At 36.6% G+C, this 19,211-nt stretch overlaps 1 protein-coding gene across 3 annotated transcripts in view; it reads left to right on the top strand.

Moving 5' to 3' along the window:
- Positions 1-634: 634 nt before the first annotated feature.
- LOC107735202 (tumor necrosis factor receptor superfamily member 19L-like) overlaps positions 635-19,211 on the top strand; it is a 33,602-nt gene continuing 15,025 nt past the window's right edge. The window contains exons 1-5 of one of the 3 annotated variants that reach the window (XM_016546974.1): positions 635-763; positions 16,368-16,442; positions 17,581-17,673; positions 17,943-18,127; positions 18,279-18,331. In XM_016546974.1, the coding sequence (XP_016402460.1) occupies positions 16,401-16,442; positions 17,581-17,673; positions 17,943-18,127; positions 18,279-18,331 (373 nt within the window). In that variant the 5' untranslated portion in view covers positions 635-763; positions 16,368-16,400. Of the gene's footprint in view, positions 764-2,516; positions 2,646-6,653; positions 6,689-16,367; positions 16,443-17,580; positions 17,674-17,942; positions 18,128-18,278; positions 18,332-19,211 lie in introns of those variants that run through there. The other 2 variants (XM_016546967.1, XM_016546979.1) reach the window with 2 other exon arrangements.

Raw genomic sequence — 19,211 nt, 5'->3', positions numbered from 1 at the left:
GGGAACATGCTAAATGAATGTAATTTCATTATCAACTAAGTGTCTTATGTAGTTCAACCAAAATTGAAGATGAGTTTGGTTATTAATCAGAACATTTGGAAAAATGTATCATTACAAGTGAATCCGCTGCAGTGCATTTTGTCCAAACAGCTGATTAAAAAGATGTTAATTGATGGACTGAAGTGGTGTGGATTCTTGTGCATTATTGTGATGTTTTTATCAGTTGTTTGGACTCTCATTCTGACGGCACCCATTGGGATACATTGCTACATTTCTACAAATCTGTTCCCATAAAGAATCAAACTCATCTATATCTTGGATGGCCTGAGGGTAAATTTCTTTGGGTGAACTAGGCCCTATTTCTTTAAAACGTCCTTTAAGAGTGATTAAAATGTTCAAATACTTTTTTGATGTCCACTGTATGTAACTAACTAACAGGTTTTTATATCGTTTTAAATTCATTTCTCTTATGTCCTTCTGTAGGCTGTAATATTACTTGGTACTGTTTTGACAATGCGGTAAATCTTCACCTGAATGAATAGAGAGAGGGAGAGAGAGAGAGAGGGAGAGAGAGAGCGTGCGCGGCCGGGTGGGAGGTGAAGTGAAGCTCCTGTTACACGCGCTGTGACGCGACTCGGTTCAAATGTTGGATCGCCTGCTCATCTCCGCGGTTCTGTGTCTCTCTCCCTCTCTGTGTGTAATTATAGATTACATATCCTGCATATGATGATTATCGGACACTTATGACTTCACAGTAAAACAGGTAAGAAAAGACACGAACTTTATTGACTGTGAAAGAGTTTTTAACAGACGGACGGGGACAGTTGCGGCATGCGGCATTTCTGCCGGTGTGTTTTCAGTAACTTATAGAATGGGATCTGTGTTCTGTACTGTAGGCTATACGGCATACTGAGATGAGTGTGGATATACTGTACTGAGCTGTACTTCAATATGTTGGTGTTTGTAGAGTTTTGATGATATTTCTACTGAAACGTTCCATATAGTAGACAATAGAAATGTGTTGAGTTCCTTGGCGTTTCGTGATATTCTTATGCACTATGATGCTTCCATTCACTTCAAGGGCTGTAAAACAGTGTCGGTCACTTTTTAAAAACACTTTAATATGATTATTATATACTTTCAGTGTCTGAATATTCATGACCTTTGATTTTCATTATTTAGAAAAGTTCGATATTCAAATAATGATTACTGAATCATTACTTTTAAGTTACTACTTTTGATTATGATTAGAATTCCTCCTTTACAGACGCATTAAATACGATTTTAAAAGGTCTAGCTATATAATGACTTTCATCGATAACGTTTATAAATATTAGGCATTACACTGTATAATGCTGATAAACTTATGATTCAGATTCATATATTTTAATAATTGCATACGTGCATATTTGGATGCACATAGTCGTTAAATGAAAAATGTACCGTGTACCATTATCTTTTCTGACAAAATTCTATTGATTTTCCATTTATTGGTTTCTAAAATCACTTTTTAACCACCAATGTTACTTAGGAAGAAGGGAAATAAACAATGATAAACATTCTGAAAGATGTATACATTTATTATAATATTATTTTATTACCTAAAAATTAGTTTATTATTACAGCAATAACAATAGCTGTACTGTAGTTATTTTGGTATAGAAACTATGATTACCATGGTACATTGTTGTAAAGGGAATCACTGATCTGTTAAGTATCATTTATAATTTGTATATATTCATTATGAAGTGTTACGATTACAAATGCATAAACAATTTTTTTAAATGTTTATATTTTATTATTGCATTATGCACCAAAATGACATTGACATTGCAGGAACATTGTGTTTTACTATATGTTGTGAACTTACCAAAATCATTTATGGAGGGTCTATAAACATCTCGTACCTGCTACAATTTCCACAGAATCTGATATATGAGAGTAGAATGAGGAACAGCATTTATTGGTTTTACGAAATGAAGCATAACACAATAATGTATCACCATCATTTACCTCCTGTCATGGTGTCATCCACTTCAGCTCTTTAAAGTACCACAAATTGTTCTGCTCTTTTCCAGTGAACTGAGTTAACTAAGAGAAAGCAGCGAGCGTGTTTAAATACAGCTCATCATAATATGTCGCCCACTAGTCGGATTCTCACACACACACACACACACATTCTGGCTCCAGACTTTGGCACGCACTGCGCCAGCTGCGGTTTATACCAGCTGGAAACACATGTTTGTGCTGCATGCATAATTTATAGTCTGCACTATAAACAAAAATACTGTGTTATAAAACATTGTATAACATATATGTATAGGCACCAGAGCATGTTGGATATATCCCAACATTCCTATTTAAAAGACTTTAAGTTTCAAGGCGCCACCCTTGTCGTTATAATTAACATCTTTTGTAAACCCTCCATGAATATTATGAGAGAGAGAGAGAGAGAGAGCGTGCGCGGCCGGGTGGGAGGTGAAGTGAAGCTCCTGTTACACGCGCTGTGACGCGACTCGGTTCAAATGTTGGATCGCCTGCTCATCTCCGCGGTTCTGTGTCTCTCTCCCTCTCTGTGTGTAATTATAGATTACATATCCTGCATATGATGATTATCGGACACTTATGACTTCACAGTAAAACAGGTAAGAAAAGACACGAACTTTATTGACTGTGAAAGAGTTTTTAACAGACGGACGGGGACAGTTGCGGCATGCGGCATTTCTGCCGGTGTGTTTTCAGTAACTTATAGAATGGGATCTGTGTTCTGTACTGTAGGCTATACGGCATACTGAGATGAGTGTGGATATACTGTACTGAGCTGTACTTCAATATGTTGGTGTTTGTAGAGTTTTGATGATATTTCTACTGAAACGTTCCATATAGTAGACAATAGAAATGTGTTGAGTTCCTTGGCGTTTCGTGATATTCTTATGCACTATGATGCTTCCATTCACTTCAAGGGCTGTAAAACAGTGTCGGTCACTTTTTAAAAACACTTTAATATGATTATTATATACTTTCAGTGTCTGAATATTCATGACCTTTGATTTTCATTATTTAGAAAAGTTCGATATTCAAATAATGATTACTGAATCATTACTTTTAAGTTACTACTTTTGATTATGATTAGAATTCCTCCTTTACAGACGCATTAAATACGATTTTAAAAGGTCTAGCTATATAATGACTTTCATCGATAACGTTTATAAATATTAGGCATTACACTGTATAATGCTGATAAACTTATGATTCAGATTCATATATTTTAATAATTGCATACGTGCATATTTGGATGCACATAGTCGTTAAATGAAAAATGTACCGTGTACCATTATCTTTTCTGACAAAATTCTATTGATTTTCCATTTATTGGTTTCTAAAATCACTTTTTAACCACCAATGTTACTTAGGAAGAAGGGAAATAAACAATGATAAACATTCTGAAAGATGTATACATTTATTATAATATTATTTTATTACCTAAAAATTAGTTTATTATTACAGCAATAACAATAGCTGTACTGTAGTTATTTTGGTATAGAAACTATGATTACCATGGTACATTGTTGTAAAGGGAATCACTGATCTGTTAAGTATCATTTATAATTTGTATATATTCATTATGAAGTGTTACGATTACAAATGCATAAACAATTTTTTTAAATGTTTATATTTTATTATTGCATTATGCACCAAAATGACATTGACATTGCAGGAACATTGTGTTTTACTATATGTTGTGAACTTACCAAAATCATTTATGGAGGGTCTATAAACATCTCGTACCTGCTACAATTTCCACAGAATCTGATATATGAGAGTAGAATGGGGAACAGCATTTATTGGTTTTACGAAATGAAGCATAACACAATAATGTATCACCATCATTTACCTCCTGTCATGGTGTCATCCACTTCAGCTCTTTAAAGTACCACAAATTGTTCTGCTCTTTTCCAGTGAACTGAGTTAACTAAGAGAAAGCAGCGAGCGTGTTTAAATACAGCTCATCATAATATGTCGCCCACTAGTCGGATTCTCACACACACACACACACACATTCTGGCTCCAGACTTTGGCACGCACTGCGCCAGCTGCGGTTTATACCAGCTGGAAACACATGTTTGTGCTGCATGCATAATTTATAGTCTGCACTATAAACAAAAATACTGTGTTATAAAACATTGTATAACATATATGTATAGGCACCAGAGCATGTTGGATATATCCCAACATTCCTATTTAAAAGACTTTAAGTTTCAAGGCGCCACCCTTGTCGTTATAATTAACATCTTTTGTAAACCCTCCATGAATATTATAGTGATACGCAGCATTGGCACACAGCCTGGACTATTATAAAGCAGGATGTAATTGCCACGTCTTTGTAGTTTGACTTTTTTTGTCAGGCACTAACAAAATGCCTAAACGTGTTTTATGCTCACGTTTGAAATAAATCTGCACTATTATTACCCTGTTCAGCATTGCCTGCTTTATGAGCCATACACATGCTTTAGTAACTTTAAGGCAGTGTGATTAAATGCATGATTTCTAATACAGGCAATGTTCGTCATGGGACGGGCCAGCAGACTCACTCTGACGTTGTAATATATTTGGCACATCTGAATTTAGATATTTGACTCATCAGCATGAAGTCTGCACAACTTTACATACTTTGCAACTTTTAATCCACCTTTAATTCTCACCCACCCTACTGTACACAGAAAGGCATTAGAGGCAGAATATGTGAAGTACTTGGTTTATCTTAAATAGTTAGTGCAAGTTGGATAAAGCCAGTCAATCTCGTAAGAAATTGATTTCAGCTAATTATTAGCATTTTTGTGTGCAATGTGCATTAGGCAGTTAATAAACAGACCACTAATTGGTGTCTTTACACAGCCGAGTTAAGGCTGCTCTGTGCCTGCTCAAAATTCAGTGTAAAGACAAAATGCATAAAAGCCAGACTAAATTATGCCTGCTCAGACCCACCTCAGTCCCTAGTATTGTAATACTGTGTAAATGCATTTATGCCACGTCTAAGCAGCATTAAGCAGTCTGTGTAAAGACACCTAAATGCCACCTCAGAAGCACTTCTGTGCCACCTTTGCACTGTAAATTTGGCATAATAGTCATCTGTACACAGCTAATGCCAAATTTACTCTGCAAAGGTGGCTCGGAAGCACTTTTGAAACATTTAGGTGTCTTTACCGACTGTTTAATGCTGCTCAGAGGTGGCATAAATGCATCTACAAAGCAATTGCAACTTTATAAAGTACTTTGATTCTAGGGGCTGAGTTGGCATAGTTTAGTCTGGCTTTTATTGTGGCATTGCGTCTTTACACAGAAGGCACAGAGCAGCCTTAACTAAGCTGTGTAAATACGCCTTAGGTTAAGGCTGCTCTGTGCCTGCTCAAAGTTCTGTTTAAAGCAAAATGCTACAAAAAAAAGGCTGACTAAATTTCGCCTGTTCTGACCCACCATAGCCCCTAGTATAAAAGTATACAGTTAAAAATTGCAGTGTAAATGCATTTATGCCACCTCTGAGCAGCATTAACAGGCTGCGTAAAGACACCTAATTGCCACTTTAGAGGCGCTTCTGTGCCACATTTACTGTAAAAATGGCATGTGTTATTGTATTAAGATTGACTTAACACAATAAAATTTACACTGCAAAGGTGGCACAGAAATACTTCTGAAGTGGCATTTAAGCATCTTTCCACAGACTGTTTAATGCTGCTCAAGGGTGGCATAAATGCATTTACACAGCAATTACAACTAGGGGCTAAAGTGGTTCTGAGCAGGCATAACTTAGCCCTTTTTTCTAAAATTGTGTCTTTACAATGAAATTTGAGCAGGCGTAGACCAGTGTTAAATTGAGTTTCACATATTCATACCCATAAACACTTACTGCTGTTGCATAAAGCCATGATTATTTATCATGAAAGTTTAGAGGATCTTCTGCTGTAGGTCCTAAACTATCATGAAAAATAATCAAAAAGAATTTGATTCCCATTGGAGAATTCAGCAATCTGAATTCATCTGCACAAGTGCCAGACTGTGGCAGAATGTTTCCATATGAACGAGACTTATGTTCATGTGTTCGCATAGCTGGCAGTGCATTTTTCACATGCTTGCATAGTTTTGTTTTGATAGAGATCATTTGACCATCCTGATTCTGTTAGTGTGACTCTGCTGTCCAAACAAGAACCAACTCTGCCCGGAAGCCCGAGAGGTCTTGCTAGGTCTGTTATCTGTAATTACCCATGTTCTTTGCTTGACCCGTACTGGAGCGACAGCACCAATTCAGAGTTTTGAAGTGGGAGTTTGGTTGGCAGGAGCCATTGCGCTCTGACATTGGGCACGCTCCTCTGAAATTATGAAGCAAACGTCTGGGTAGATTTCAAACCCTCCACGGCTGGATGCAAGAATCAATGGTTTAATTAAAGCTTTATTATTTGTGTTGGTGGACCGTTTCACCAGAAACGACCAAATTTACTGTATACTTTCCCTTCCTCGCGTGCAGACATCTACCTGCGTTGGCTGCCGTGTCCGTGTTGACCTCTGTGCGGTTTGGGCTCTGCTGGCACGCCGACACTCTGACCTCAGATCAGCAGGGATTTACTCTGTGTGCCTGTGGCTTCTGCTGACTCCACTACTGTGATACACTGAGTTGTGTGACTGAACATTAAAGGTACATTATGATATTTCTGTGAATTAAGAAATGTTGAAATGGCTGATCTGTGACACTATTTGCAAGTCTTTTGATATGAAGGTCAAGACATTAGTTTTAAAAAAATATTCAGTAATTCTTTTATGGCTTTTACATGTGCCAAAAAGTCATATGTAGGCCCTTTATGTTTTTCCCCCCAATTATATGTATATCAAGAGTGTTTCTGGTCATTTCATGTATTCCAGTTTAGTTTGTTGTGGCTATATTTAGCTCATAAAATACAAGTCATTCAGAATCTAACTATAATTTGGATTAAACAGTACTAAAAGTTATTTGCATCTCTTGTCTGAAAAAGTTTTTACTTGTTCTTGCTTCAATCATTTTGAATTGTTGACCCAAGAACCCCCGAGTGATTTAGTCTGATTTGTGAATGAATCATTTTTAATACAACGAGTCAGTGGGTTGTTTATTTGAGAACTGCTCTGAGTGATTCAGTTTGGTTTGTTAACAAATTATTCTTGGTTCATTGAGTCGGTGGGTTTTTGATCTGAGAACTGCTCTGAGCGAATCAATCAGATTTGTAAAAAAACAAAAACAAATCATGATCAGGTTGTTGGACCTGCACTGAGTGATTCAGTCTGATTTGTGAATGAATTATTCTTGGTTTAAGGACCCAGTGGGTTGTTCTTTTGAGAACAGCTCTGAGTGATTCAGTTTGGTTCGTGAAAAAATCATTCTTGGTACTGTAAGTTAGTGTGTTGTTGATTCGCGAACTGCTCTGAGAGATTCAGTTTGGTTTGTGAAAGAATCATTCTTGGTTCAGTGAGTCAGTGGAATGTTGATTTAAGAGCTGCTCTGAGCGATTCAGTTTGGTTTGTGAGCAAATCATTCTTGGTTCAATGAATCAGTGGGTTTTTGATCTGAGAACTGTTTTGAGTGATTTAGTCTGATTTATGAATGAATTATTCTTGGTTCAATGAGTCAGTGGTTTGTTGATTTGAGAGCTGATTCAGTCCGGTTTGTGAACAAATCATTATTGGTCCATTGTGTCAGTGGGTTGTTTTGTGAACCATTTCAGCCAATTCATCACAAAGATTTGACTCAAAAGAACAGTTCTTTCCTGAATCAGAATCACTAGCATATTGAAGACCATTGTGAGTCATGTTTGAAGTGTGTATTTTACAATGTGTGTCCACTAGGAACTAAACCCAGGATCTTGGCGTCACTAGCACCATGCTGAGCTCCAGGAATGTTAGTTTTTACACTAGCTGTGACCACAAAGACCAACACAAAGGGAAAATGTTGCTATTCAGGATGTGATGATACAGCACTTGGTGCCGGGGCCTCATTTGGTCCCGTTCAGGGTGTTATTAGAGGGCATAGATGGACATGTGACAGGAAGTCCCCTCTCCATCAGATGCAGGGCCACATGACTCAGGCCTACGCCCTCCGCAAAGGCCGACATCCATTAATTAGCATGGGGCAGCGTTGGTAATATGACATTCCTGTAGAGGAGGATAATTACAGGTTCAGAGAACAAGACACGGCCAGTGGATTTGGGTGACCAATTCATCTAAAGGCAAAGGTTGTGTCCCCCCTTATTCTAGACATTTGGCTTCCTTGGAAGAGTAAGGAAAATGTGCTTCTTTTGTTAACAAATACAAATTATAATATGAAAATATATTCCATCAGAAGTGTCATAAAACTCCTCTTTCTCAATGGCATATGGGTGCATTTATCATTCCTGCCATTACAGAACTGAGAGTGGAATTCCCCCCTCGGGATCTGGGCTTCGTCCACATCAAGGAAGTGTTTTCCTGGTATTTAATTTCCAACCTGATGAAATTAGCTTGTCTCCCTCCAGGTCTCTCCCTTTTCTTCTCGTTTTCCAGCAAGCATTCCATTGTGAAAAAGTAGTAGCAAAGAGTACTTATTAATACCAAAAAGCAATATACTTTAGAGGTTAATTAATATAAAACTTAATATAAATAAAAATGAATGTAATGTTTTCAGACACTTAGGACACTTGAATTTAAATGAAAATGTATTATAGTTTAAATTGATATTAAATTTAATTAGTTGAACTTAAGAGTGACAAAGTACATCTATACATGTAGTTTCATAATTATTTCTATTGTCTTTGAAACACACACAAAAAAATTGGTGTTGGATTTACTTTGACAATTTCCACTCAAAAATTGCTAGTAGCCTATATTTTGAAAATAATTACAATGAAACCGAAAGTAAAATATTGAGTTAAAAATGATTTTTTTTAAAGTAGAAAGACTGAAATAGTATTTTCTTTTATTTAAAATAAAAAAAAAATTCCATAAATTACATTTATAGTAAACTAAAATTTAAAGGAACACTCCACTATTTTTGAAAATAGGCTCATTTTCCAACTCCCCTAGAGTTAAACAGTTGAGTTTTACCGTTTTCGAATCCATTCAGCCGATCTCCGGGTCTGGCGGTAGCACTTTTAGCTTAGTTTAGCATAGATCATTGAATCTGATTGGACCGTTAGCATCTCGCTCAAAAATGACCAAAGAGTTTCTATATTTTTCCTATTTAAAACTTGACTCTTCTGTAGTTACATCGTGTACCAAGAACAACGGAAAATGAAAAGTTGTGATTTTCTAGGCCGATATGGCTAGGAACTATACTCTCATTCCGGCGTAATAATCAAGGAACTTTGCTGCAGTACCATGGGTGCAGCAGGCGCAATGATATTACACAGCGCCTGAAAATAGGCTAACTTCCGTCAACATAACCAACGTGACCACCTGCTTGCACAGGGAACGTGCTGGGGACTATTTCAGGCGCAATGATATTACGCAGCGCCTGAAAATAGGCTTATTGGAAGTTACCTAGCTGGGGACTATTTTCAGGCGCTGGAAAAATATAGAAACTCTTTGGTCATTTTTGAGCGAGATGCTAACAATCTAATCAGATTCAATGATCTATGCTAAGCTACAGCTAAAAGTGCTACCGCCAGACCCAGAGATCGGCTGAATGGATTCGAAAACGGTCAAACACAACTGTTTAACTCCAGGGGAGCTGGAAAATGAGCCTATTTTCAATAATAGTGGAGTGTTCCTTTAATAGTAACTTGCGTCATAGCCTACGATTCACTAAGTGTCATCATCGTACAGTCTGCATACGTGTCCTACGCAATGTTTATTAGATCCATGTTGCACAGTGTGATTTGTAATGATCTTATAAGATTGCTGAAATCGCACACTCTAGAAGGCTTAAAGGTCACATATTTTACACCTTTTTGGAGTTTTATTTTAAGTCTTGATGTCCTTAAGAATATATATTTCCTGTACTAAGACTGACGGAAAATGAAAAGTTGCGATTTTCTAGGCTGATATGGCTAGGAACTATACTCTCATTCCGGCGTAATACCAAGGAACTTAGCTGCCGTACCATGGGTGCAGCAGGCGCAATGATATTACGCAGCGCCTGAAAATAGTCCCAGCTAGGTAACTTCCAATAAGCCTATTTTCAGGCGCTGCGTAATATCATTGTGCCTGCTGCACCCATGGCCTACACAATCGCAACTTTTCATTTTCCGTCGGTCTTAGTACACGATGTAACTACAGAAGAGTCAAGTTTTAAATAGGAAAAATATAGAAACTCTTTGGTCATTTTTGAGCGAGATGCTAACGGTCTAATCAGATTCAATGATCTATGCTAAACTAAGCTAAAAGTGCTACCGCCAGACCCGGAGATCGGCTGAATGGATTCGAAAACGGTAAAACTCAACTGTTTAACTCTAGGGGAGTTGGAAAATGAGCCTATTTTCAAAAATGGTGGAGTGTTCCTATCGTTCCTATCCTATCGTAATTTCTATCGAAACATTTGTAATTTACAATGTAAAATGAATAACACATTACAGTTCAAATTAAAATCATGTAGACTATTTTACTTGCATTTTAGTATGTAAGGCAACACCTCAAAATAAGTTTAAAGCACAGCAATATATTAAAATGTGATTTATATTATATTATATTAAAATGTGATTTAATTTAATCAACTTTTATATTACTACAAAGTGGAATTTTTACTATGTTAAGAAACATAGTCATGAAAGTGGCCTTTTGTTTCATAATATTATATTATCTGCAAATACATGTTTTTTAAATACACTACAAGTGCACATTCAATACAATTAAGCACACTTTGTTTTCACAAGGGTTTGGCTTTTTGCATTTTACAGCTAAACCATTTTTTGCAGATCAAGCTGTGAGAATCTCAGTTGTTGGCAATGTGGAATCACTTAACATATGGTTTTCATTAACATTTATTTGCCAGAATGATCTCAGCAATGTTATGACATAGATTCCTGCTTTGTGTGCTTTATTAGGCTGTTTGCAAAGTCAAGCATCTTATGATGTCCTTCTTCCTCGTTTCATTTCTTACATTTCCTTCTGTAAGTAATTATTTCTTTCTCTTTTTCTATTGTAGATAGTGAAATGTTTGTTGAACGCTGTGATAGTCTGCAAGCAAACACTGAGTCTGTTCCCTTGCAGGTGGTGATGTCAGTCTGTCAATCAAACGAGTGGAATCCTACACCAGTGACGTTCTTTCTCACTGTGTCCGTTTACATTCTCAGCATTGACATGGTCACCGCCAGCTTGCGTTTACTACTGTAAATAAACACTTAATGGAAAGATACAAACAGCAGCAGAAGTACATGCATTGCACTCAATAGAAGTACTGACACTACTAAAGTCCCTGTGCTGCATTTTGCATTAATTGCATAATATTGCCAACATATAGTTTTATATGCTTATATATTTAAACCTATTTAAATATAAAAATATAAAAAAGATATTGTTCCCTTAATAGCTTCAATGTATTTTGTAAGGATAGCTTCACTGGTTCAAGTCAACAACAAACAAACCTAAATATAGACACCATCTAGGCTAATACTTATGAGACAATCATGTATTTAATGGCGAAAACATCTAACGTTATGCTATCTATAGTGGTTATGGATAGTCACATCTCTTGTGCATAGGAGCAGATAATAGCCATTTTGTAGGTATTTGTCCAGAATGGTGGTTAGCAACTGTTATTTAGGTATGACATCAAGGGCCTTATTTTGAACAGGCAGATGTTTCATCTCAGAGAATAATTGGTTTTTCCTCTGTTTTTCTTAGCAGAAACCACAGTAGAATGATGCACATGGCCCATAATCGTGTTTGTGTATCGGTGACCTCGTCTTTTAACAGCGAACGGTCCAAAACAGGAACATGAGACACCTCCACACAAGCAACAAAACACTTCATTTACCACTGCAGTTGATTTAACTCTGATTAAAAAGCTGTTAGCAAATGCAGTCATTCTTACTGGATTTCAAAAGACAGTTCCACCCAATGATGTCTATTTTACAAGTTTAAGCAGGTTTTTTTGGAAGTAAAAAAAAACACTATATAAATATGAAATCTAAATAACATGGGGTGGAAATATATACAGTGGGTACGTGTGAAAAACTTGTTGCGTCTTTCCCAAAAAGACTCATGGCTGTATTAGATCAAATGGGTGCTTCTACTAAATACTGAGCATTTTTCAGTTTTTCTTTTTTAATAAATTTGCAAAAATGTCAACAATTCTGTGTTTTTCTGTCAATATGGGGTGCTGTGTGTACATTAATGAGGAAAAAAAATTAACTTAAATGATTTTAGCAAATGGCTGCAATATAACAAAGAGTGAAAAATTTAAGGGGGTCTGAATACTTTCCGTACCCACTGTATGGATATAAAGGTATATTACAAATATATTTTAAAAGATTTTGCGCCCTTGAAGCTGAAGAGCTTGATTTTTGTGGCAATAGCATTAGAAAATGAATTTGCAGAAATAATGACTGTTTTCACACAGGTTTCCAAAACACTGCCATCGATCTGACTAACGGACCGTCCTGTCCTAACGTCAATGTTGCTGTTCTCTGCTCAGCATTATCATGCTCATTTGTTTATAAGCAACATAAAAGGAAGCCCAATACAGCTTTATGAGCAGAAACTCCCTCTTCATCCCATTGTCTGATGAGGTCTGTCCCTCTTTGGATGCTGTAATTGTTGCGTAACGTTCCTCACCCCTGGTGACAGAGGGATTGTGGTGGTCACCGGCCGCAGCACGTGGTTGGCACGTATCTTGAAACATGCAGGACATACAACATAACATGCTGTTAGCAGCTGAAAGCAAAGTGTGGTCAGTTCTTTTGAAGGAACAGAGAGAGATGGAGGGAGTGAAAATGAGGGTAGGAAAATGGAAAGTGTCTGGCTAATAAAATCTTAGGCTATATTTGTCAGCATCGTCAGGCTGGTCGGGATTTGAAAGAAGACGGCGGTGTTGAACTTTCAGAGTGAGAACAGGAAGTGACACATGGTGATATGGCACATGTCAGCGTCAAAACTTGCTGACAGGAGTTACAAGACAAGCTCACATGGCTTGAATTCTTTAATAAGGTCAACAAGTTTTTTTGTTTTTTTTTAATGAATGAGTACTTTTATTCAGCAAGGATGCATTACATTTATCAAAAGTAACGGTAAAGAATGTAGTGTGAAATATTTTGTAACAATGAAAATTTAAAAAAAAAGAAAATTATTTTGAACTTTCTATTCATCAAAGAATCTTGAGAAAAAAATATAATAATTATAAATGTTTCTTGAGCATTAGAATGATTTCTGAAGGATCATGTGACACTGAAGACTGGAGTAATGATGCTGAAAATCCAGCTTTGATCACAGGAATAAATTACATTTTACAATATATTAAAATACAAAACAGTTATTTTAAATTTTAAAATATATTTTGAATTATATTTGATGTCTGTCTATATATTTTAGCTAATCAATACTTCTGAAGGCTCAGCAGGAATGTGTCAGTCTAGCGATGGCTAGACTGTGGTTTGTAGTCTGAAGGTTTGGCTGTAGAATAGAGCTCTGCTCTTGGACCGGGACTCTGGCTTTGTCTTGTATTATGGCTTGATTCCGGTCTAGAACTCGAGTCTGGATCCTGGAGCAGCATGCTGGCAGGACGCGAGCTGCAAAACGCCACGCTTCCAAAAGTCAGGCCAGGGCAACCCCTTCATCGTTTCCAATTTGTAACATGACAGATCCTAAAATGGATAATTCTAGGTGATTGTTTTATGTTTGTTGTTGTTTTATTTACTTTATGCCGTTTTTCATGCACTCCCAAAGCCACGGAATGGAGAAATTGGACAGTACGGAGATAGAGCTGCAAGAACTGTAATTACTGTTCGTTGGGACTTTATTGCTTTTTAATGAAAGAGCTAAATTTAAGTAGGCATGGGGCACGTCTGACTGGCAGCTGATCTTGAAATGTGAAGGACGAGCCGTTTCTGTGTGGTGGTTTGTGGGTGGGCGGCCGGGGCGAAAGAGGAGAAGGAGGTGGGTGTTCGTTCATTCTTAGAACATTTCTCCCAAATATATATATATATATTTATATATATAGTTTAAATACAATTTATTTAAAAATTATATTTATATATTTTAAAATAATTATTTTATTTTAATAAATGCATTAAAATACAGTAAATCATTTTGCAGGTCTTACTTAATGGGAAAGAAATGGAGGGAATTTATAGGTTGATAAGACTGGTTTACAGACCCAAACTGCATCCATTTCTCTGTCCCTAAAATCTGATTGGATGTTAGTAATGTCATGTCAGGCCAAACAAGGATGATCCGGGAACATGTCCTTCTTTGCATAATCACTTTCACCATTAGGTTAGATATATATTTGTAGAGTAGGTAATGAACTTTTGCCGTAGTCATGTGCTAAAATCATTGGCAGCAGAAACCAGCGTGGGCCAAAATGTCTTGCAGACTGACGCGTGCTGTCTGAGCTCAGCTATTGTGTTTTTATTCATTCATGTTTTATATTCTTCACTTGGGTTTAGAAAACATTTACTTGGAAAATAAACTCTCCACCACAATGTGTAAATCATCATTAAACTCATTTGACTGGAGGATTGTGGTAAAGGAGGAGGGGCCTGTCTCGGGTGGTGGGAGGGGTCGTGGTTTTGAGTGGCAGTATAAGGAATGACAGCGTTATGCAGACAGGTACAGTGGGACAGTGAGCAGGCGTCATCATAGTGAGCAGAGCATCCTCAGCTGTTACCAGGGCAACAGAGCACAGCACCACCCTGGGGTAAGTGTGGCTCTCAGTCGGCACCTGTGTGCGTTCTGTTGTCATGGCGACGAGATCAAAGCAGCACAGGCGTCTGGTTGTCTTAGAGATTATCCTGTTCTTTATTTATCTTTTCCATATGTGCTGTGGAACTGGATGATGAAGTGTTATATTTAGCATTGTTTTATAAAGTTTAAATAAGTTAATATTATGTAGAGATTTAGAATATAGTTTTTGTATTAGAAAACAGATGTCTAGCAAACTAGCAAATTAGTAGACCAAAAATGTCTAGTCTTACAGAATTTTGCTTTTCAGGTAACTTTGTCTTGTTTTTAATGTCATTGCACTCTAAGAAAAGTATTTTCGTATTGATTTTTCACAGGCGTGTTACTCGTATTTTGAATTATGCATTGCATTGCATTGTGATTTAGGGTGAAATGAAATGTCTGTAAATTAATTAAATTAAACATTACCAGTACCTTTTCCCTTTTTTCCTACAGTTTTTTTTCTTACAGTGTAGATTTTATTATTTTTTTTTACTTCACTTTCAATTTTTATATAATGTTCATTAAGTAGTTATTATGATGTCTTCAAAACTCTAAAAAAGCTGCTTATTCAAAGCCCAGGAAAATTCTCTTAAGTCTTGAATCTAGTGAAAAAAGAAGAAGAATAGTTGTCATATCTAAGATTGCACTGAGAAGAATTGGTGTAGAAACTATTTTCACTGAGAAATTGCTAGTACATTTCATAAATAATTTTAAAAAATTGACAAGTAACATTGCACATTAAACTTAAAATTTTGAAGTAGAAAGACTCAAATAGAATCTTCTTGTAGAACATACTCCAATAATTTTTGTTTTATTTACAACTTCAAAAAATGAATGTGAAGAGCAGCTCAGATCATTTGGTCTTGATTGCATATTAAGTCTGTGACTTTTAATTTGCACACTAAAGCACATTTTGAGACCTTAATGAGATCTCTTATGAAACCAGATAGGACATGTGAGATTACCGATCATTTTCTTTGACACAAAATCTGAGAAGCGAGAAACTCCAGCTAAAGTCTGGTCTCCGGTTAATCTCATTTATTTGTGAAGAGGGTCTGAGATCCACAGCTGGCATCTCATGGTCTGGTGTAGATCTTGATGTTTGTATGAGAGCTTTTTGAGCATTAGTTCAACAGTGATGATATACTCCACTATGACTTTATGACCTTCTCAGAACCATTTCTCCCTCTCTCTCGCTCCAGTAGATCCAGTAAGTGGTTTCTGGCCTGACTGGGCATATTTGGTCTAAAAATAGGCCAAGAAAAGCAGTGCTGCCCCAAACCATAGGCCTGCTTTAGTTCAGCTAACTATTTATACCACGCTTTAGCTTATAGATCACTTCTGTACACATACAAACCCAACGTGTCCATCACAAGAGAGTCTAAGTGCTGTTTACCTGTCTCTGGCATCGTGAGGTTATGGTGGTTTCTGCTGACGCTGATGATGTTATATTTGCTGCATGTGTCACTGAGTTCCTGTCGTGTCTTTTTCAGATTACATGAGTATAGAAGAATATTTTGAAGAAGATGAAGAACCACCTTTACTGCTCAGCTCCTGTCTGTCTGATCGTAAGTATCAGACTCTTCATTAAAGTGTGTGTGTGTGTGTGTGTGTGTGTGTGTGTGTGTGTGAACCTGTGATTACTGCAGTGTGCTGAAGTCAGGTTTCTCTCAGAACACTGTGTCTCTTCTCACACTTCTCTGAATGTTCCTTCCATCAGTGCACAGAGAATCTGCAATGTAGCCAATAAAGTAACATCTTATTCTGTACTACTGTATACTATAAACGGCTGCACCGTACCATACTACATTTAGGCAAGACACTACAGGCACACATATTTTTTTCATGTGCTGGAAAATTGTGAAATGTTAAGCTATTTTGCTTTCATAACTTGTCTTCTCTCAAACCAGTGGCAAGAAACATCCAAAATACACATTTAAGTGTTTATTATTTATTACTACACTTAATCTATTTGCATCTGTAGATTTCAATTAAAAAACTTAATTTTAAAGTTTCAAAATTAGTTTTTTTTTCTCATGCATCGAGCCAGAAATCTACACTAAAAACAGTTTAGTGTAGAAACAAATTTCACTCATAAATTTCGCATTTACAAAGAAACAGCAAGTAACACATTGAATTAAATGTGAAATTTCTAAGTAGAAAAACTTTAGTATTTTTTTTTGTAAAACATAATCCAGTAATCTTTGTTTTATTAAACATTTTACAGTATCTATATTATGAAGGGTTTTAATGAGGGGTTTGTTCATATATCATTTGACTGATTTAAAGAGTTACTTTAAGAAATTGGTAATTGTTTTTCTGGCAGTTGACAGTATTTTCTGATTTCTTATGTGATAGAAAGGAATGTCCAAAATCCCAGAAAACCCAAAAATATGTCAAGAAACTGAAAAAAGGAATTTTGGATCTGGCTTTAACCAATGTTCAGATTTCTGTTCTGGAAATTTATGCAAATTAGTGCATATTTAACTAGACAATACCTTTTTTGAATATTTAAACATAACATTCCAGAAAACTTGTAATACAAAACAATTGTCTTAATGTACTGTGATTAATCAACTGGGGAATATATGGTGATTTCTATTAGTGAAAACTTTTACCCTCTTCACCTGTAGTGTCTTGCGTTTTACCCACTGTATTGTACTAGTATTTATACAGCAGTTAGTTTTTTTGTGTGTGTCTCTGTAGCTGCTGGAGTTATGGGGGACATTAGCGGTGCAGTGTTGGTGGGAGGACGGGTGTGTGTGTCCGCTCTGTCCAGCCGGACAGGAGCCCACCATGGTGAGAAATAACAACACCAAAACACAGTCCATAAAACATGTCTCTGTTCCAGTACGTCCTACATTATGACCTCTGTACAGGGAATTCACTCCTGTTTAGGTATATATCAGAAAAAACACACACACATATATATATATATATATATATATATATATTCATTTATTCATTGTTCATTTATTGATCTACCACGCAATTTGACACCATGCTATAAGAGACGTAACAGTTTGTTCTTTCACACAATCTTAGTGGTGTGTATTTGTTTCTTTAAGGCTTGCGGGGAAGTTGAGAGTCCCGGTGAGACCGGATTGTGCCGGACTTGCCCAGCAGGCACCTTCTCTGATACCCATGACACTGAGCCGTGCCGCCCACATCTCTCCTGCAAGGCACTGAACCGCTGGATCTCGACCGCACCGACCTCACACTCTGACGCCGTGTGTGGAGGATGCCTTCCCGGGTAAAGAACAAAAAATATTTAGTCATCGTCTTCATCATTGCATCACTTTGGTGTCACAACAGATGTGTTTTACTAGTCTCACAAACTTTCCAAAACTGAATGAAATGGAAAGCGTAGAGGGGGCTTATTGATGAACTGACATATTTTTCAGGTTTCACCCTGCTGCTACACGGAAGTCCTCCACCCTCCACGCCTGCGTCAGGAGTAAGTGTTCAGCATTTCATACATCAGTGTTGTATGGAAGTTACACAGCAAACATGGAAAGTGAAGACTGCACCCCTCTATTTGCTCAGTTTACTTATTTCACAAACCAAAAAGTACATAGAAGAAATACGTTCAATAAATATTTGCATTTAATAGTATTAACATAAGAATGAACGATTCTTCTGCAAGATAATATGGTAGAAATGTATACCAAAATATTGGCTTTTTCACAATAACTTAAAATACGACGTATCCAACGATCAGAATTTAAAAATATGTTTTTTTTTTTTTTATATTTACCATTATTCTTAATAGTAAATCTTATTAGATTCTCATTACTGTAATGAAGTTATTCTTATTTTTTAACCAAACAGCATAAATGATATAAAACATTACATTTAAGCATATATATGAGCCAAAATCTGCTAAATCAGTGGTAATAATGAAACAACAGTTTTAAAAAGGTTTTATTTTTCGATTACTTACAAAAGGATCTGCATTTTCATGGATTTAAATAAAAGGTTTTTGCTATAAGAGACAATAAAAACAACTTTGTGCATCAAAACCACTCCAAACATGTCAGTCTCTGAATCAGGGTTAATTTCGTTGATGAATAATTTTCGTCATAATTTTCGTCAACTACATTTTCACCGACGACAATGAGACGATAACGAACTAAAACTCTTTTTGAATGACAAAAACTATGACGTAAATCTATTGACGTCATCTATTGACGTCAACGAATAAAAACGAGATGAAAATGTTAGGGAGGGACGATTTGGGAAGAGATTCGTTCAGAACGAATCTGCTGCGTGGTTCGGAGGTTAGATGCGTACATATGAACCGGCGGGACATAAGCTAAAATACACTTGCTGCACGT

Source organism: Sinocyclocheilus rhinocerous, unplaced genomic scaffold, assembly GCF_001515625.1.
Source record: "Sinocyclocheilus rhinocerous isolate Xijiao unplaced genomic scaffold, SAMN03320098_v1.1 scaffold942, whole genome shotgun sequence".
In the NCBI taxonomy this organism is placed as follows: domain Eukaryota; kingdom Metazoa; phylum Chordata; class Actinopteri; order Cypriniformes; family Cyprinidae; genus Sinocyclocheilus; species Sinocyclocheilus rhinocerous.
The sequence above is the reverse complement of the archived record's forward strand: the minus strand, read 5'-3'. Positions and strand labels throughout refer to the sequence as shown.